Below are 18,944 nucleotides of genomic sequence, written 5' to 3' on the forward strand. Positions count from 1 at the left end.
ACACTCTACAACTAAGTTACATTCTTCTGCCTCCTTTAACATAGAAACTTGGGGAGAGGCGAGTCTTAGCTTTCTCTCCTTGATATCCAGATGAGTGTCTGACATAGTCGAGGCACAAGAAATGAATGAAGGGGCTGGGAAGGTGGCTCAGTGGTAGAGTGCTTGCCTCGCATGCATGAGGCCCTGGGTTCGATTCCTCAGCACCCCATAAGCAGAAAAAACCGGAAGTGGCCCTGTGGCTCAAGTAGTAAAGCACTAGCCTTGAGCTGAAGAGCTGAGGAACAGAGCCCAGGCCCAGAGTTCAGCCCCCACAACCGGATCCAAAAAAAAAAAAAAGAGAAATGAAGATGATGCCTAGAAGATACTGACAGTGAGCTTTAGCCTTGTGAGCATGTGTGCACACTAGCTAATTTTTAAGAAATCGTTTTTTGAGAAACGTGGATATTCCTTAACATTTTCTCTAAGTGGGTACGAATTTATTGTTACCATCGATCACTACAATAAACCAACTATATAAAAAACCAAACAACAACACACAAAGAAACAAGGAACTGCAGTTAGCCAGGTTCACAGCCTATAAAAATGAGAAATCTGAGGGAAAAAGAATGCTCAGCACTAGCTGCAGATCTCTTCAGTCTCAGGGCCTCACTTCACCTAAAGCATGTTGTAAAACATCTTTCATTTCCTCTGATTCCTTTAACAAATTATTTTCTCCTTTATGTTTTATTTTCTTGCTGAGATCTTTTTTTTGGGGAAGGTCGGGGGGAGTACTAGGCTTGAACTCAGGGCCTCATGTTTACAAGGCAGGAGCTTTTTCCTATGAGCCACCTCCAGTCACATAGTGCACTGGACAGAGTTTTGAGTCTTAGTTCTAGCCTGGGCTGTGATCTGTCTATTTTAGTCTTCCAATCATAGGTAGGATAATAGGTGTGTACCACCATGACCAGTTTCTTTTGTTGAGATGGAGTCTTGTGGACTAGTTTGCCTGTCACTGGTCTAGAAAGAAGATCCTCTAATCTCAGCCTCTCACAAAGCTAGGGTGACAGGTATGCACTACTGTGCCCAACTCTTGGTTGAGAAGAGGTCTTGTGAATTTTTCTGTCCAAACTGGCCTTGAACTGTAATCTTCTCAATCTCAGCCTCTTGAGTAGTCAAGATTATAATATGAGCCTCTGTTTACTCATACGCTAGAATGTAATTAGTGAGATTTTCTTTGACAATATTAATTTCTCACCCTAAATTCCTTGGATTCAAACCTAGCTTTGACTCTCCCTAGCCCCAGTGTTATTTATGATCCCTAAGTCCTCTCTGCTTCTGCTGTGGGAAATGCTGCACAGGTCTTTTTTTTGCTCATTCTGATATTCTGCTTTTAAACAATGAAAATCTTTAGATTTAATTACTAAATTAGAATTTTAAGCAATTGAAAACATTCTAATGGGAATAGCTAAAATGAACAGCCTTTTATACCTGGCCCATCCTTCAAAACGTGAACACTGAAGTTTCTCTGCTCAGTGATTTTTTTCCACTAGTAGATTTCGGACATGCAAAATTTTAAAAGTAGGGAAAAATTAAAACTTGTCTTAAATGAAAACTTTCAAGTATTAATAAATCTTTAAATCATCTCACACGAATCCTTCCACATTTAGTTAAACCTTTAAATGGAGTCATATTTTTTGTAAAAATGATATATGTGCTATGTTTTCCAAAGAAATATTTAACTCTTAATCACTTGCTATGTTTTATCTAAAGATGTTGAGCTGGTACAATTAGACTATATAACTCAGGGGACCTCAATCTTGTTTTGGCTACTAATGTCTTCTTTCAGCTTTAGTTTAAGTTACTTTCCCCTTCAAAGACTAGGAGTTCTCAGCTATGAGAGGCAGAGGTGGGTATGAGTCAGTGTTTCTCAGAGTGTGGTCCATGAGCTCCTGAGGTTCTCTGGATGATAAGGCCAAAACTGCTTTGATAATAAAATGAAGAGGCTACCCACAATCTTTCCACTGTGTTGGTCTTTGCAGGGACAGCACTAAAGAAACAGTAACAAGTACTGCATGTACTTTAGCATGAATCCAGGCCGAGCACCCCACCGAGTCCCCACACAGTCACTGTGCAAGTTCACTGCCACACATTTGCAGCACACAAAAGCTACTAGGTTTTAGTAAATCAGTCTTTTAATACTATGTGACACAATAAAGCCCTTAGCTAGTAACAGAAAGCTGAAAAATCCAACTAAATTTTTCATTCTTTTCTTTTTAAATTTTATTGTGAAAATACTGTACAGAGGGGTTACAATTACATGGGTAAGATAATGAGTACAGTTCTTATCAAGCATTGTTGCCTCCTCCTTTGTTTCCCCTTCCCATCCCTTCCCATTACCGCCCCCCCAGTTCCCCTTACCTGATCCTCCCCCCGCCCCCCCAAAAATCTTTCATTCTTTAGAAATGAAAATAAAGTGAATGTGACAGAATTCACCTTAGTCTCAGTAATAGTGAACAATACTCTATATCACATTATATCATTAAAGAATCTGACATGAAATGTTGAAAAACTGCTAAGTAACAATATTCTCCTTAATGGAATTAACTGCCACACTTCAGTAGTATCTGCCTTACCTATTACATGTGCCAGCATATACACTGTTGATTTTATATGGTGAAAAAAATCTATCAGGGACAATTGTAAATTACTCTCCAATGATTTTGTAAATTAAAAATCAACACTATTGATGTAAAACAATCTTATACATATTTATTTAACTATTAAATCTTAAACTGAAAATGATTTTTGCCAAGCATTAAGAAATTATAAAGTTCTATAAAATATCAACAGTGTAGTGTATGTATTTTATTAACTTAATTAAGTTTTCTCTGGTAAAATGAGAAGGCAGGACAGTTAGAAGGCTACATAAGAGGAAGATAATATACAGATTAGAACCAATATTTTGTTGAAATAAAATCAGCCTTACTATTTCCTAACAAAGGGGAAATGCTATTCTTTCTGATGGAGGCATAGAATTCCACTGTGTATATATACCACATTTTCTTGATCTACTGAGGGGCATCTGGGTTGGTTCCATATCTTAGCTATGGTAAATAATGCTGCAATAAACATAGTTGTGCTGGTAGCTTTAGTATGGTCTTGTTTGTGATCCTTTGGGTAAATGCCCAAAAGTGGGATTGCTGGATCATAGGGGAGCTCTATGTGGAGTCTTTTGAGGAACCTCCATACTGCTTTCCAAAGTGGTTGAACAAGTTTACACTCCCACCAACAATGCAGTAGGGTTTCCTTCTGGCCACATCCCCTCCAGCATTTGTTGTTATTAGAGTTCTTGATTCTAGCCATTCTAACTGGGGTGAGGTGGAATCCCAGATGCCCCTCAGTAGATGAATGGATCAAGAAAATGTGGTATATATACAATGGATTTCTATGCCTCCATCAGAAAGAATGACATTGCCCCATTTGTTAGGAAATTAAAGACTTGGAAAAAATTATATTAAGTGAAGTAAGCCAGGCTAAAAGAAACATAGGTCACATGGTTTCCCTTATTTGCAATAACTAGTATATGTCTGAGACAAGCAGAAATGGTCAGATAAGTTGATGTTAGGCAAAATGAACCCCAAGATAAGGATTCAAATATTTTTTCTTTCTTGTGATTGTTTCTAACATATTTACAAGATGATTTCTTCGTTGCTTTGTATGTCCCTCCCGGTATAACCCCTGTTTTCACTGTATTTGATGTTGGTATAATTTGTGGAGGGGAAGGAAAAAACAAATCGTTTAAATAGAGATACAGGTGGATCCATTGCAACAATGAGACGTACAAGACGTTATGTCGAAAAACGAACTTTACAACTTTGGCCGGGGGTGAAAGGGGGGAATAGGGGGGGAAGGGAGGGTAAGGGGAAACAGGAGGAGGCAACAATGCTTGATAAGAAATGTACTCATTACCTTGCCCATGTAATTGTAACCCCTCTGTATGGTATTTTCACAATAAAAAAATAAAAAATTTAAAAAAATTAGTCTTACTTGAGTTTAGACTGGCACTTAAATAATACTTTATGATTATGTCTGCTTATCTTTCATACGTTTGTCTATTACTGTTTATAGTTTTTTAAAAAAAATAACCACCCATCTAACAAGGTCTCCAAATAAAAAAGCATGAACTATCTCCCTGCATATCACCTGCTTTCCCCACAAAGATAACTACCTTATGAATATCTTGTTTATCCTCTGGAGATTTTTTAAATGCATCTAAAAATACTACTTGAATAGTACATAATTAATGTAATATTATTAATATAGTAAAATACTACTTGAATAGTACATAATTAATGTAATATTATTAATATAGTGCTCAACACTTTAATTTGTTAATATTTAATAATATTAAATGATCTTAATCAAATCTAACACTGCCAATAGGACTCTGTACATTCAATCCATTTAAGACAGTTGGAGGTCTTGCTGTGTGAAGCACAGAGCCTCTCCCTTTTTCTGTTCTGTAGCCTGGCAGAATTCCACTGCATGGCTATACAGATGTACTGAACTGGTCCCCTCCTGAAGGACTTGTAGGTTGCTTTCACTCTTCTGCTATCAAGCAAAGAAAAACACTTTGTACAAATGTCATTCTACAAGTAACTATCTGTGTTGTAAACCTATAGAAAGAGGAAAAAGCTGTATAAAGACAAGTGCTGAGTTGGAGCCTGAAAGCAGTTCATATTTTTCATCATATTTCTGAATCACTGCCCCACAGGGGTTATATCTATTTGCAGACATAGAGACTATTTCTCTTACATCTTTGATAAAATCTTTTAGGTTTTTGGACTTTTCCATTCTGATAAGTGAAAAATAATATGATTATTTTAATGTCTGATTTTCATTTACATTTCCTTTTTTTTTTTTTTTTTTAATGAGGCTGAATGTACTTGCTCATTTTTAAAGCCATTTGTTTTCCCTTTTGGATGAACTATAGTTAATCCTTTGCTGGTTTGCCTACTCCATGTAGACATTTTCTCAGTGATTTCTAGGAGTACCTTATTTTGAGAAACTATTTGCAATATATGAATTGTAACCTCCCACCTCCACCTTGGTTGCTGTTTTCTGTGTCTGTGTGTGCACACATGCATGCATGCACACATACGGGTTACTCCTGGAGTTGTACTCAGGGCCTCACACTCTCATTTGGAATGTTTTGCTCAGGGCTGGTGCTTTACTCACTTGAGCCACATCTCCACTTCTTGTTTTTTTGTGGGTTAATTGGAGATATGATTTTTTTAATGGACTTTTCTGCCTGGTTTGACTTCCTATCTTCATTCTTAGATCTCAGCTTCCTGAATAGCTCAGATATACAGGCATGAGCCACTGGTTTCTATTAGCAAATAACAATGTTTAACTAACATCTTTTGTGGTTAAACTTTTCATATTCTTTGTTTGTGTATAAAATTTGTTTATGTACTTTTGTACATCCTGTACTTTTTTAATTACTTTCTTTCTCCTGAAAGAAAGAACTTTTGAAGGTAAGTGTTGAGGACCTTCATGTTATTCTTTCCTTTCTTAGGTTGTAGTAATGGAAGCACTTGAGCTTTATGTTTTCTAGAGGAAAGGAGATGCTGGCCACATTATAAGTTTTTCTACAGTGTCCTAAGGTTATTTCTGAAAGCTGTAATTCCATTTTTGATATCTTTCTTGACTCAAGTGTTAATTAGGAAGTATCCTGAATTTGTTGGTTTTCAAAGATTATTTTTTCTTGTTGTTAATGTCTGTTTTTTATTGCTTTGAGAGTTGAAAATTTCAAGTTATGATTTCTTTTTACACTTAAAGATTTTTCTTTTTCTTTCTAAAACCAAATTGGAGTCATATTTTGCTTAATCTTAAAATTTTTCCCTCAATTTTTAAAGTCTGTACACAAGGATAATATTTATGTTATCGTCACATCTAAGCCTCTACACATCACCAAACACTACTGTGTTTGATGTTCTGGCTCTATATAAAAATATACAGAAGTAAAGGAAAACTGTGATAAAATTTCCAATGAAAAAGCAGAATGTTACCTGAAACATATCCGTATCTTTATCATGGGTGTATTCCACTACCACCGTCTGATTCCTTGACAAAGTGTAGGATATGCTGTGTTGACCTTTAGAGCTGATGGCCTAGTCATGAGATAAAAAGGAACAAAAACTCATTATTATTTTGTCTTAAAAACTTGTCACAATCTAGTTGTAGTTATGCATCAGCCCTCTACCAGGAGAATGCAACATAGGCCAGCATCCTCCTAACAGTCTGTCTGTTCTTTGAACTGTAGACAATCCAAAAACCATGACTCCAGGTTTAGCATGTTTCCCATCTTAAGGTAAACAATATTGTGTTTAAATCAAATCAAATATACTTTATTTTTTTAATTTAATTTAATTTTATTTGTGAACATACTGTACAGAGGAGTTACAATTACATGGGCAGGATAATGCGTACATTTCTTACCAAGCATTGCAGCCTCCTCCTTTGCAAATCAAATATACTTTATAAGTTTGCAAGACTTGATTTAACCATTATGTTATATTACCTACACTTGGATAGAATTTTTAGACTAATTGTAGTTACTGAGTTACTTAAAAAAATAAATTTCAACGAACTTTCCAACTTTGGTGGGGGGGTATTGGGTGGGGGGACTGGAGGAGGCTGGGAAGGGATGTGAAGGGTAAACGAAGGAGGAGGCTACAATGCTTGATAAGAAATGTACTCATTATCTTGCCCATGTAATTGTAACCCCTCTGTACAGTATGTTCACAATAAAAAAAAAAGAAATGTACTCATTATCTTGCCCATGTAATTGTAACTCCTCTGTACAGTATTTTCACAATAAAAAAAGAAATAATGCAAAAAAATAAATTTCATCATGCAGCGAAGTTAATAGCATTTTTTTGAGGTTACAGAAATTATAAGCACAGTAAAAGGGTCACTAAAAAAAACTGTCAATGTCCTGCAAAGATTTCTAATACACTATCCCAGCCAACGACAAGTTACTTTGTTCTGTATCTCATTTACATATCTTGTGTAAGCAGTTGTTGAACCCAAACAGTGAGTTAATAAAACATGACAGCATATGGTAGCACACCCTTGTAATTCTAGTACTCAGTATGCAGAGGCAGGAGGATCTCAAATTCAAGGCTACCCAGAGCTTCACAGTTCAAGGGAACCCTTAGCTACACAGTGAGATCATATCTAAAACAAACAAACAAACAAAAAACAAACACCTCCTCCTGTCCCCCCAAAAACCCAAACCAAAAGAAAATATTCTTGTATTTTTTTCTCCTGGTTTTGTATAAGAAAAAGCTAATATTCTTATTCAAATAATCTAGGACTTGCAAGACAAAGTATTGCTCTATTTTCTCCATTATGGTATATTTAAATACATCTTAAGTTGGTCATATACTTTTAATATTTCTAAATTAACAAAGAAATTGATTTAAATTGTACTTCAAATTATTGCAATTACATTTTCTCCATTACTTTAACTTAATTCATCTTCATTTCTACCCTTGCACATTAAGTACAATACATAAAACTTTAATGAGCCTTTCTATTAAACATTTATTGAATGATGATACTGTATGAACACCAAGAAAGCCTTTAGAAGTAGCTAGCCATATACAGCATATTAATGAAAAATGTACTCTTAAACACTGGTATTTGACTGCTGTAAATTCTTAGAACAATAAACAGTACAATATTCCAAATCATGTTTGAAGTTGGCCTGGTGAAACTCATGGTCATTTAAAAACTTTTCCCAAACAACTGTCCAATTAATAAGTGGGCTAAAGACTTAAAGAGAAACTTCTCTAGAGAGTAAATAAGAATGGCCAATAGACACATGAAGAAATGGTCAATTTCTCTAGCCATAAAAGAAATGCAAATCAAACAACATTGAGATACCACCTCACCCCCCCCCCCCGCCCCCTTTAGAATGGCTAGAATCAAGAAATCTAACAACAGATGCTGGAGGGGATGTGGCCAAAAGGCATTGCTGGTGGAATTGTAAACTTGTTTAACCACTTTGGAAAGCAGTATGGAAGTTCCTCAAAAGACTCCACATAGAACTCCCCTATGACCCAGCAATCCCACTTTTAGGCATTTACCCAAAGGATCACAAACAAGGCTACACTAAAGCCACCAGCACAAGTATGTTTACTGAAGCATTATTTACCATAGCTAAGATATGGAACCAACCCAGTTGCTCCTCAGTAGATGAATGGATCAAGAAAATGTGGTGTGTGTGTGTGTACACACACACACACACACACACACACACACACACATATACACACATATACATACACACACACACACACACACACACACACACACACACACACACACATAATGGAATTCTATGCCTCCATCAGAAAGAATGACACCACTCCATTTGTTAGGAAATGGAAAGATGGAAAAGATTATATTAAGTGAAGTAATCCAGGCCCAAAGAAACAGGTCCAGTGGTTTCCCTTATTTGCAATAACTAGTATAAGTCTAGGACAAGCAGAAAAGGTCAAAAGCTATGTACATATGACCATGTAAGATGATGCTAAGCGAAATGAAACCCAAGATACAAGGGTTTTTTCATCTTTCTTGCTGTTGTTTTTAATGTATCTATAATGTAACATGTGATTCTTTTTGTTTCTTTTGTACATTCTTTCCCCATAGTATCTAACCCCTGTTGTCACTGTATTTGATTCCAGTGCCCTGCATCTTGTATATACATTTTTCTAATTTGGGGAGGGAAAAGGAAATAAAAAATGCTGAAATAAGGATACAGGTTGACCCATTATAACAATGAGATGTATAAGACACTATGTTGAAAATGAACTTTATAACTTTGGGGGGGGGGTGCTGGGGAGGTGGGAAGGGAATAATAGGGGGAAAACCAAGGAGGTAACAATGCTCCATAGAAAATGTACTCATTACCTTACTCATGTAACTGTAACCCCTCTGTACAGTATTTTTACAGTAAAAAATATATACAAAAAAGAACTTTTCCAAAAGAAACTTAATGATTGAATTGATATTTTAGATGCTTTTTTAAAGATAATAAACCTATTAAAGGTAATGTGGAGCTTTAGCATGCTCAGGAATCTGAAAAATACTTCTTAAACTGGTTATTTCCACTAACAAATGGAAATTTTCACATTTTTATTGTTCCTTGTTGACAAATTCAACTTTGATACTATTTGAAAGCCATATTTATAGAGAACTACTTCTACTTTAAAATATGTATCCAGATGATACAGATGTGGTAACTGACCCGATTGTACTTACAGTTCCTCAGGTATAAAAGCCTGTCACCTATGATGTTCATGCACTATTAGCATTATTATTTTTTTTTATTATAACTGACCTAAAAAAAGGGAGTTAAAGCTCATTGGCCTTACTGCCTTAAGGCAAAAACTAAACACCAAGTAGAGCAAACAATGTGTAGAACTTCACTTTCTTCTCTCCTTAAATTCAAAGCAGCTGCCGAAGAACCAGTAATTACAAAATGGATTTATTCTTCCAAATGAGTTTCATACACAGCTCCTTCATTGGCTGTAACTTTCTGTTCTGGAGATAATAAGGTACTATCTATCCATGTTCTCTTGAATCTGGGCTTGGCTGGCCTTGGTGCCTGGCCCATGTGAGGTGGTAGAGGTGTTTGATGTGGAGTCCTCTAGCTGAGTTAGAAGCTGGGCACTTCTATTTGCCAGTCTTGGAGTTGGCAGCCTGACTCCTCAGACACCTGCTATGAGAAGCCTGAGCCAGTAACAGGCCCTGGAGAATAATCTGTGATATGGGGAGAGGAGGGCCAAGAGGACCAGGATAGGAACACGGTGAGTAAGAAACAGCTTCGGAGGAGGTGCTCCGGTTCCTGCTCCGGTTCCAGCTGCCCCCACGGTGAGGCCAGCCCCAGGACATGGCTTCACACTCAATCCTGGATTTTTTGGAGGGTCTACCAAAAGACCCCACTGTAAGCTGTTCTCAGTGATGTCATGTCTTGGAACTCTTTTAATAAAGCCTGGAAAAGCACACATAGACTCTCTGCTAAGACGTCTAGTGTCTTTGGGATAGCTTTTCTTTTCAGCCACTTTAACTGTTAACTTCCATGTGAAATTTAATATTTCAGTCCATTGTTCAATTTAAATAAACGTGAAATGATTGCTACAGAGACAATCTGATAAAATGGGCACAGTGAGGCCCTCCCAGTGACTGCCCGCTCGCAGCGGTTCCAGCTATTACACAGGCAATTCTGCAGCACAGTATTTTGCTGTGGAAGCAAGTTAATTGCCACAGGAAACAATAATGCACCCATCTGGGGGCAGGTCTAATGGGCTCAATGAACTGCATCGTTTTTATTCAGAAACAACCTTGGATATGTTATATTTGTGACAGAGACATGCACACTTGTGAGCAATTGAACTAATTTCCTGTGACTGCATAGCAACCTGGAAATAGTGTACACTATAATGCTGGGCAGTCATATTCCCTAGTATGAATACCACAGAGTACCATGGGTACTATACAGGCGTACAAAGCTGCCATGGGAGAAATCACAGTGTCTTACCGCAAAGTTTACTGGCAAATCAGCACACTAAACATCACTGATGTTAATGCAGTTAATCCCAATCTGAGCACTCCAACTTCATGTGTACTTTAGGAAAGCAGAACACCACCACAGGTGGATGCTTCAGAGATCAACTTGGCTAGCGATTCCTGAGGGAACAGCACCCTGGATCAGGTTTGAATTCCAGCTCAGATACTAACTACAGCCAAGTTACACTCCCCCTCTCATTCTTTAGTTACCACCTCTCTCTAATTCATCAACAAAAGGGGTCCAGGCCCGTAGCACCCATTTCAATGTATTCAAAGTTGAGGCAGTGTGCACATGTGGCATTTTCTTTCTGTACATGAGAACCTGTCCTTAGAGCACAGCTTCATGACCCTAGGCACTTGCCACCAGTTCCCCTGTAGTCTGCCCCATGTGCTTTGGCTTTAAATATACATCAGATATTGACTGTATTAATTAGAGATAATCCTGGTATGACAAACATGTTTTTCCAGAACTAATGACTTTTATGTCAGGATGACAAGTATAATTAGGCAATAAATCCTCAATCAGTCTGGTTCAAATTGCTATTAGGTCTCTGCCATCCCTGTCAATTTATGTATAAAATATGTATGAGTTCTATTTCTACAGAGAAGAGGTGGCTAAAGGAATTCTTAACAATGCATGCACACACTCTTCAAAACATTCTCATCTCAAGGAACTGTATTTCAAACAAGTGCTGAGCCATGGCTACAGTAAGAAAGTTGCAGTGTACTTAGATTTTATCAGAATCAGTCGCATTCTCCAGTAAATAAAAATGATAAGCCTATTTGTTAGAGGTAATGTCTTTGAACTTGGCAATGGGTTCCTCCTTTGCCTGTCCTAATTGGATTATGAGCTATCTGGTAAATCACAGCAGAGAACCTACTGCATGTTAAATGCTAGGCAGGAGATAGGACAGATCTGCTCTGTCTAGTAAGCATGGATGCCAGAGTAAGAACGGTTGAAGAGAACCTGTTTCTAGTTTGAGGTCATTCCTAATGTCAAAGAAGCTGGGTTTGTTCACTGGATTGGTCACAAGAAAGGATCTGACTCAGATACAGTTTAGAAGTTATGAACTCTGACAGCTGCAGTAGAAAGGGAAGAACAAGTTCATGTGCTTTGTGGATCTGTCTCCAGATTCACTTCAGTCAGATGAAAGCTTCTTGAGGGCAAGAATCCCTGTCTTTTTAGAATAGCGGTCTACTCTAGCAGTATGCTATATGGTTAACAGTGCAGATGGGGCTGAATTTCCATTCTGCCAATGGCTGGCTATCAGGCTTGGCAAGTTATAAGTGTTCTATATCTCAGTTTTGTCATCTTTACAACTGCTAGCCTTCCATTCTCAGGAAGGTGATTGTCCTTTACAGCAGAGACGTGTTAGCTATTCCTGTGTCCACCTAGTCAGTCACAAAATGCTGAACAAGAATATGGATTATTTCATTGTTCAACCTCCCCTCCTGTTTTGTCTCTCCAATTTTAGGAAAATTGGAGTGAAGTGTAGTTTTTCCACAGGAATGTATGACATGGATTATTATCTACGCACACAAACATGTTCACATTTCTTAGCACACAATGTGCCCTAGTTACCATAAATGGTGACCTGTCAAGCCTTTCAAGGTACTCCCACCTTTCAGAGACATCTCTCCACACACTGACTCTGTGTGGCTGCTCTTATACAGAGCAGGAAAGAATAAGGATCCAGTCCTGAAGGCATCATATGCACAGAAAAAGCAAGAGTTTGTGTGTTGTGGTGAACAGTATGCTGTGTGTTATGGTCCTGATTTGTTGGCGTGGGCAGGCAAATTTCCAGATGCTATAAATTGAATCTGACATAAATCCACTTTATACTAAGATACCCAAAGACCTGCCACATAATTATTTTAATATGTAGGCCAGTATATCAGCTGTCCAAACAATCCCTTGAGTACTCAAGATATGAAAAGATCGAAACTTATTCTTGCTCCAAATAAAACAAAACACAAAGCCCTATTGATTATTAAGGTGAAAGAAATAAAAGTCCCCATCTACAAGATGTTGAAAGGAGAGGTTCAGTTTTACTCGTTTGTTTGACTGCTTTTATTTATTTTTAAGTATGGCCTACATTTAAAATTTGTCCATCTGCTAAAGAACCTCACTTTTTAAAAATGGAATCAGTTAAGTCCACAGAATCATGAAAATATTTATTTTCAAAGACCACATGTACATGAGGGAAAGTGAAGGAAAGGGACATTGTCCAAAACATGTACTCATTACCTGACAATACCTTAACAATAACAATAAAATTCTATTTAAAAAATTCTGGCAGTTTTTCAAGATGTTAAAAGTCTTTCAGGACTCATGCAAATTGTAATCCTTATATACAAATATGGAGTAAGACGATGGCTGTCTTTCTTTGGAAGTATATGCTACTGTACAAAATTATTCAAAAATGTTTTTGGGCCAGGCACTGGTGGATCACGCCTATAATCCTAGCTACCCAGGAGGCTGAGATCTGAGGATCGTGGGTCAAAGCCAGCCTGGGCAGGAAAGTCCATGAGACTCTTATCTCCAATAAAATCACTCAGAAAACCAAAAGTGGCACTGTGGTTCAAGTGGTGGAGTGCTAGCCTTGAGCTGATGAGCCCAGGGACAGCGTTCAGGCCCAGAGTTAAAGCCCCACGATGGACCCCTCCCCCAAAAATGTTTTTGATAGAAGTTTGGGCATGCTGGTGCTACTCCTCCTCAAGTTTCATTACACTGAACTTTAAAAAAGATTCTACACGAGCTAGATGTCTCTAGGTCATATTCTGGATTTATTTCTTAAATTAAGAAAGCAGTTCCACTACCTTGAGTTGCTAGAACTCAGATAAAGTTTTATAGAGTATCCCACACCTAATTCTATTGGCCATGATCTCATGAGTTCATAAACCTAACCACTTTTTCATGGTTAAGTAATATACTATCAATGTTACTTTAGTATTTTCTGGAGTTGTCCTCTTGAACTAATGATTAGCAAATCTCCTCCAACTTCTGAAGTACTTACTTGTATTGTTAATTCATTAACATTGAACTCTGTCAATCAAAAGTACTTTAGCTAAAAAAAGCAATTTCTCTTAAGTTCTATCACAGTTTTCTTACTCTTAGGAACAGTTGACAGCACTTTAACACTGCTTTGAAAAGTAAAATCATTATGAGAAAGCACAAAAATGAGAAAAACATGGCACTAAGTGGACCAAGCACAGGTCTTTACATGGACCATTTCCATTCATTTGTGAACACGTGCAAGGTGACTCTCTCTCTCTCTCTCTCTCTCTCTCTCTCTTTTGTCAGTTGTAGGGCCTGGGCGCTGTCCCTCAGCTCTTCAGCTCAAGGCTAGCATTCTACCACTTGAGCCACAGCGCAACTTCTGACTTTTTCTGCTTATGTGGTGCTGAGGAATGGAACCCAGGGCCTCATGCAAGGCGAGCACTCTACCACTGAGCCACCTTCCCAGCCCCGTGACTCTCTTTTTTGACTGTTATAATGATACCATTCCAAGCTGAGGTCCAACAATGCAAAGTTTTGCTTTTTACTTCAGCTCTTGTACTATAAACCTATAAATGAACAAGTTCCCCAGCATATATTTAAAGGTTTAGATTTTATTTGGTGAGGACATGACCCAAAGCAACCACAAGTATTCTCTAATATGTCAATCATTGAGCCTAGGACTCACTGAGCTAGCAGAGAGAACATCAGGACAGGAGCCTAACTGTGAGATTTTCAGTGCCCGTATCAGCTGACTAGGAGTCAAAATCAGGCGATTCAAACCTTATAGGTCATTACAGGTGAGCAATGCACAGGTGTTAAATGCTACTTTTCATTATGAAGATATCCCCTGCCAACCTGACCTATTATTAAACTTTCTTGAGATTAAGGACAGAAAGACAGGATTTCTGGATGAGGAACATCTTAGGGCAAATAGTCTAACCTAAAAAATCTGTATACAATCTATTTCATACATCATCACAAATCAGTAGAAAAATGCAATGACTCAATTCTGAATGCACTATGGATCCTGAACTGATTTAGTTACCAAATCAGTAAAACTATTATTACAGATTAAAACCTCTATTTATGTAGTGGATCACACAATGCTTATTTCTTAGGTGATAATGAAGAACAAAATAGAAAACTGCAGCTAAAAGTGACCAAGGCTGATGAATGCTAAAGAATGACCTATGAAACCATCTGTCATAGGCCTGTCTACAAATTGTTACTCAAAATAAATCTTGCTTGCTGGGCACCAGTGGTCATACCTGTAATCCTAGCTACTCAGGATTCGGAGATCTGAGGATCACGGTTTGAAGCCAGCCCAGGCAGGACAGACCGTGAAACTCTTAGCTCCCATAAACTACCAAAAAAAAACAAAGCAAAACAAACAAACAAACAAAAACCCCACAAAAGCGGAGCTGTGGTTCAAGTGTTAAGAGTGCTACCCTTGTGTGAAAAAGTTTAGGGACAGTCTACCCAGGCCCAGAGTTGAAACCCCAGGACTGGCACATACACAAAATAAAATTAAACCTTCTTTTCCTTTAGTACTTTTTTTTTTTTTTTTTTGCCGGTCATGGAGCTTGAACTCTGGGCCTGGGCGCTGTCCCTCAGCTCTTCAGCTCAAGGCTAGCACTCTTCCACTTGAGCCACAGCACCACTGCCGGTTTTTTCTGCTTATGTGGTGCTGAGGAATTGAACCCAGGGCCTCAAGGCATGCAAGGCAAGCGCTCTACCACTGAGCCACCTTCCCAGGCCCCCATCCTTTTTAAAAAAAAATTAAATCCCTACTACTTCTGTTTCCAAGCCTGTTGGGGAATGTTCCCTGATGCTTGCTTTAATTATCATTCTGTATTCTTGGGTCTTTGAGTCTATTACCCTCATTCATGTATTTTCTTATTTTCTTTCTTTCTTTTCTTTCTTTCTTTCCTTTCCTTTTCTTTCTTTCTTTCTTTCTTTCTTTCTTTCTTTCTTTCTTTCTTTCCTTCCCTCCCTCCCTCCCTCCTTCCCTCCCACCCTTCCTTCTGTCTTTGGAACAGAACTCTGGGTCTGGGTGTTGTTGTCCCTCAGCTCTTCAGCTCAAGGCTAGCTCTCTATCACTTGAGCCACAGCACCACTTTGGGTTTTTCTGCTTATGTGGTGCTAAGGAATCGAACCCATGGCCTCCTGCATGCAAGGAAAGCACTCTACCACTGACCACCTTCTCAGCCCCTCCTCTAGTACTTTTTGGAAAAACACAAAATGTAAAAAGTGTTCCTATCTTGTGGCTGAAGCTAGTGCTGAATGGTAGATCCTAAAGACACCAGTACCAAAGCAACTTTTTGAGACTAAAACACTCTGAGAGCCACAGAAGTCTTGTTTATGATAGGTGGAAACCCAGAACTCTTTAATGCATACTCATCTGTTACATTTGATTACATTTGTACTCTAAATACCTAAAATTATTTGCTGAGTTACACCTCTAACTAAAAATAAGAAACCGAAAATAGACTGGTGAAATTAACATCAGCACTTAAACATATACACGTGACATATTTTTTTACATAATTATTTGGTCCACACCACAGCCATGGGCATAGGAGGACATTAGCCTGGAGAGGATAAGGGATTTCCTAGTGAGTGGATAAGTTTACAGTGCATTGTGGACTCTCCCCAGAGCTTCCAGTTCTAGGGAGAGGATTTATATACACTTTCATAATCCCTCAAAACATACCAGCTCATTAACTAGGGAATAACTTTGAAAAAGTTCGCTCTCCTATCAAACTCTTTACTATTGGAAAGGAGAACCTTAGAGGAGTTAACCCATAAAGATGGTTTCATGTAAGTCAAGTTCTTAAGAATGAGCATAAACCAAGCAGTATTCAAAACCACTGGAATAAATGAACCCACAGACCTATAGCCATCTAGTTTTCGATAAGGGAGCTAAAAAAATAGAATGGAAGAAAGACAGCCTCTTCAGTAAATGGTGCTGGCAAAATTGGTTAATCACTTGTAGAAAACTAAAGCTAGATCCTTATATATCACTCTGCACCAGAATCAACTCCAAATGGATCAAAGACCTCAGAGTCAAAGTAGACACTCTGAAAACATTACAGGATGGAATAGGAGAAACCCTAGGTCTCCTTGGCACAGGCCAAAATTTTCTTAATAGAGACCCAGAAACACAACAAATCAAAGACAGGTTGGACAAATGGGATTGCATGAAGTTGTAGAGCTTCTGCATGGCAAAGGACATAGCTAGCAAGATCAATAGAAAGCCCACGGATTGGGAGAAAATCTTCACTAGCCATACAACAGACAAGGGTCTCATATCTAAAATATACCTGGAACTCAAACAATTAAATCCCCCAACAACAAATCTTCAAACAAACAACTGTCTAATAAATAAGTGGGCTAAAGACTTAAAGAGAAACTTCTCTGAAGAGGAAAGAAGGATGGCCAGTAGACACATGAAGAAATGCTCAACCTCCCTAGCCATAAAAGAAATGCAAATCAAAACAACATTCAGATACCACCTCACCCCAGTTAGAATGGCTAGAATCAAGAAATCTAGTAACAGATGCTGGAGGGGATGTGGCCAGAAGGGAACCCTACTGCATTGTTGGTAGGAATATAAACTTGTTCAGCCACTTTGGAAAGTAGTATGGAGGTTCCTCAAAAGACTCCACATAGAGCTCCCCTATGACCCAGTAATCCCACTTTTGGGCATTTACCCAAATGTTCACAAACAAGACCATACTAAAGCTACCAGCACAACTATGTTTACTGCAGCATTATTTACCATAGCTAAGATATGGAACCAACCCAGATGCCCTTCAGAAGATGAATGGATCAAGAAAATGTGGTATGTACACACACACACACACACACACACACACACACACACACACACACACACACACACACACACACACACACACACACACACATACACACACACACAATGGGATTCTATGCCTCCATCAGAAAGAATGATATTGCCCCATTTGTTAGGAAATGGAAAGACTTGGAAAAATTATATTAAGTGAAGTAAGCCAGGCCTAAAGAAACATAGGTCCCATTGTTTCCCTTATTTGCAATAACTAGTATATGTCTGAGACAAGCAGAAATGGTCAGATAAGTTGATGTTAGGCGAAATGATCCCCAAGATAAGGACTTTCTTGCTATTGTTTCTAACATATTTATAAGATGATTTCTTTGTTGCTTTGTATGTCCCTCCCTCACGATTTAACTCCTGTTTTCACTATATTTGATGTTGGTATAATTTGGGAAGGGGAAGGGAAAAAACAAATTGTTTAAATAGGGATACAGGTGGACCCATTTCAACAATGAGATGTACAACACATTATGTCGAAAAATAAACTTTACAACTTTGGTGCGGGGGTGGGGGTGAGGAAGCAGGGGTTGGGGGTATGTGTGGGGAAGATGGGAAGGGATGGGAAGGGGAAAAAAAAGAGGAGGCAACAATGCTTGATAAGAAATGTACTTATTACTTTGCTCATGTAATTGTAACCCCTCTGTATGGTATTTTCACAATAATAAAAAAAAGAAAAATAAATAAATTCAGGGTTGGCCTTGAGACCATCATGTCAGTATTGATCCTCAGTTTTTAATTAAAATAAGGAAGACATAAAAAACCTACTAGCAGGGCAAGAGAGGAAAGGGTGCAGCTACCTGTAAGCTTTTCATAGATACCCTATATCAACTTAGGAATTTTCTTCTATTACTGGCTTCCTGAGAGAATTTATGATATATATTGTGTATTTAACTTATCAAATGCTTTTTATGTGTTTATGAATCTTCAAAATAATCATGTAATCCCTCTCCCCACTTCCTTCCCTACTCTGTCTTCAACATTCTCTTTGTAGTTTTAGTCTGTAGATACAGTGAATTCATTTGAATTTTGAATGTTGAACCAACCTTGAATTCCCAAAATAAACAATGAAACACTCTTAAAGTTTCTTTTTCCAGAACCTGATGTTCCTGGTAAACATTTCATTTCTCTATATGACATAAACCTCACAAATGTGAAGTCAACTGTAGTCATGAAGTCGGCTTTAGTCAACAATTTTCTAAAGAAATCAAAGAAGAAAAGGAATGGCTTTTTATTGACCATGGCATGATACCCAACTCATCATCTGCTGTGCTTTTTCCTTCTGCCTGAATGTTAACATCTTTTTATGAGGGTTGCTTGTGATAAGTATCTTTTATTTTCTAAAGTACAGTTTCATTGCTCTGTCATTTTCACAGAATTTATACTAGGTTGAGTACTTTATAAAGAAATTGGTTCCTGGTCTTGTAGTTTTCAGTGCTTCTGTTACGG

At 38.0% G+C, this 18,944-nt stretch overlaps 1 protein-coding gene across 4 annotated transcripts in view; it reads right to left on the reverse strand.

Moving 5' to 3' along the window:
* The window catches only part of Peli2 (pellino E3 ubiquitin protein ligase family member 2), a 134,291-nt gene that overhangs the window by 11,462 nt on the left and 103,885 nt on the right, over nt 1–18,944 (reverse strand). For all 4 annotated transcript variants that reach the window (XM_070032919.1, XM_070032912.1, XM_070032933.1 and 1 more), the window contains one exon: nt 6,051–6,152. In XM_070032919.1, coding sequence (XP_069889020.1) covers nt 6,051–6,152 — 102 coding nt within the window. The remainder of the gene's footprint in view (nt 1–6,050; nt 6,153–18,944) is intronic.

Source organism: Dipodomys merriami, unplaced genomic scaffold, assembly GCF_024711535.1.
Source record: "Dipodomys merriami isolate MVZ:Mamm:240054 unplaced genomic scaffold, mDipMer1.0.p SCAF_1, whole genome shotgun sequence".
Classification (NCBI taxonomy): Eukaryota; Metazoa; Chordata; class Mammalia; order Rodentia; family Heteromyidae; genus Dipodomys; species Dipodomys merriami.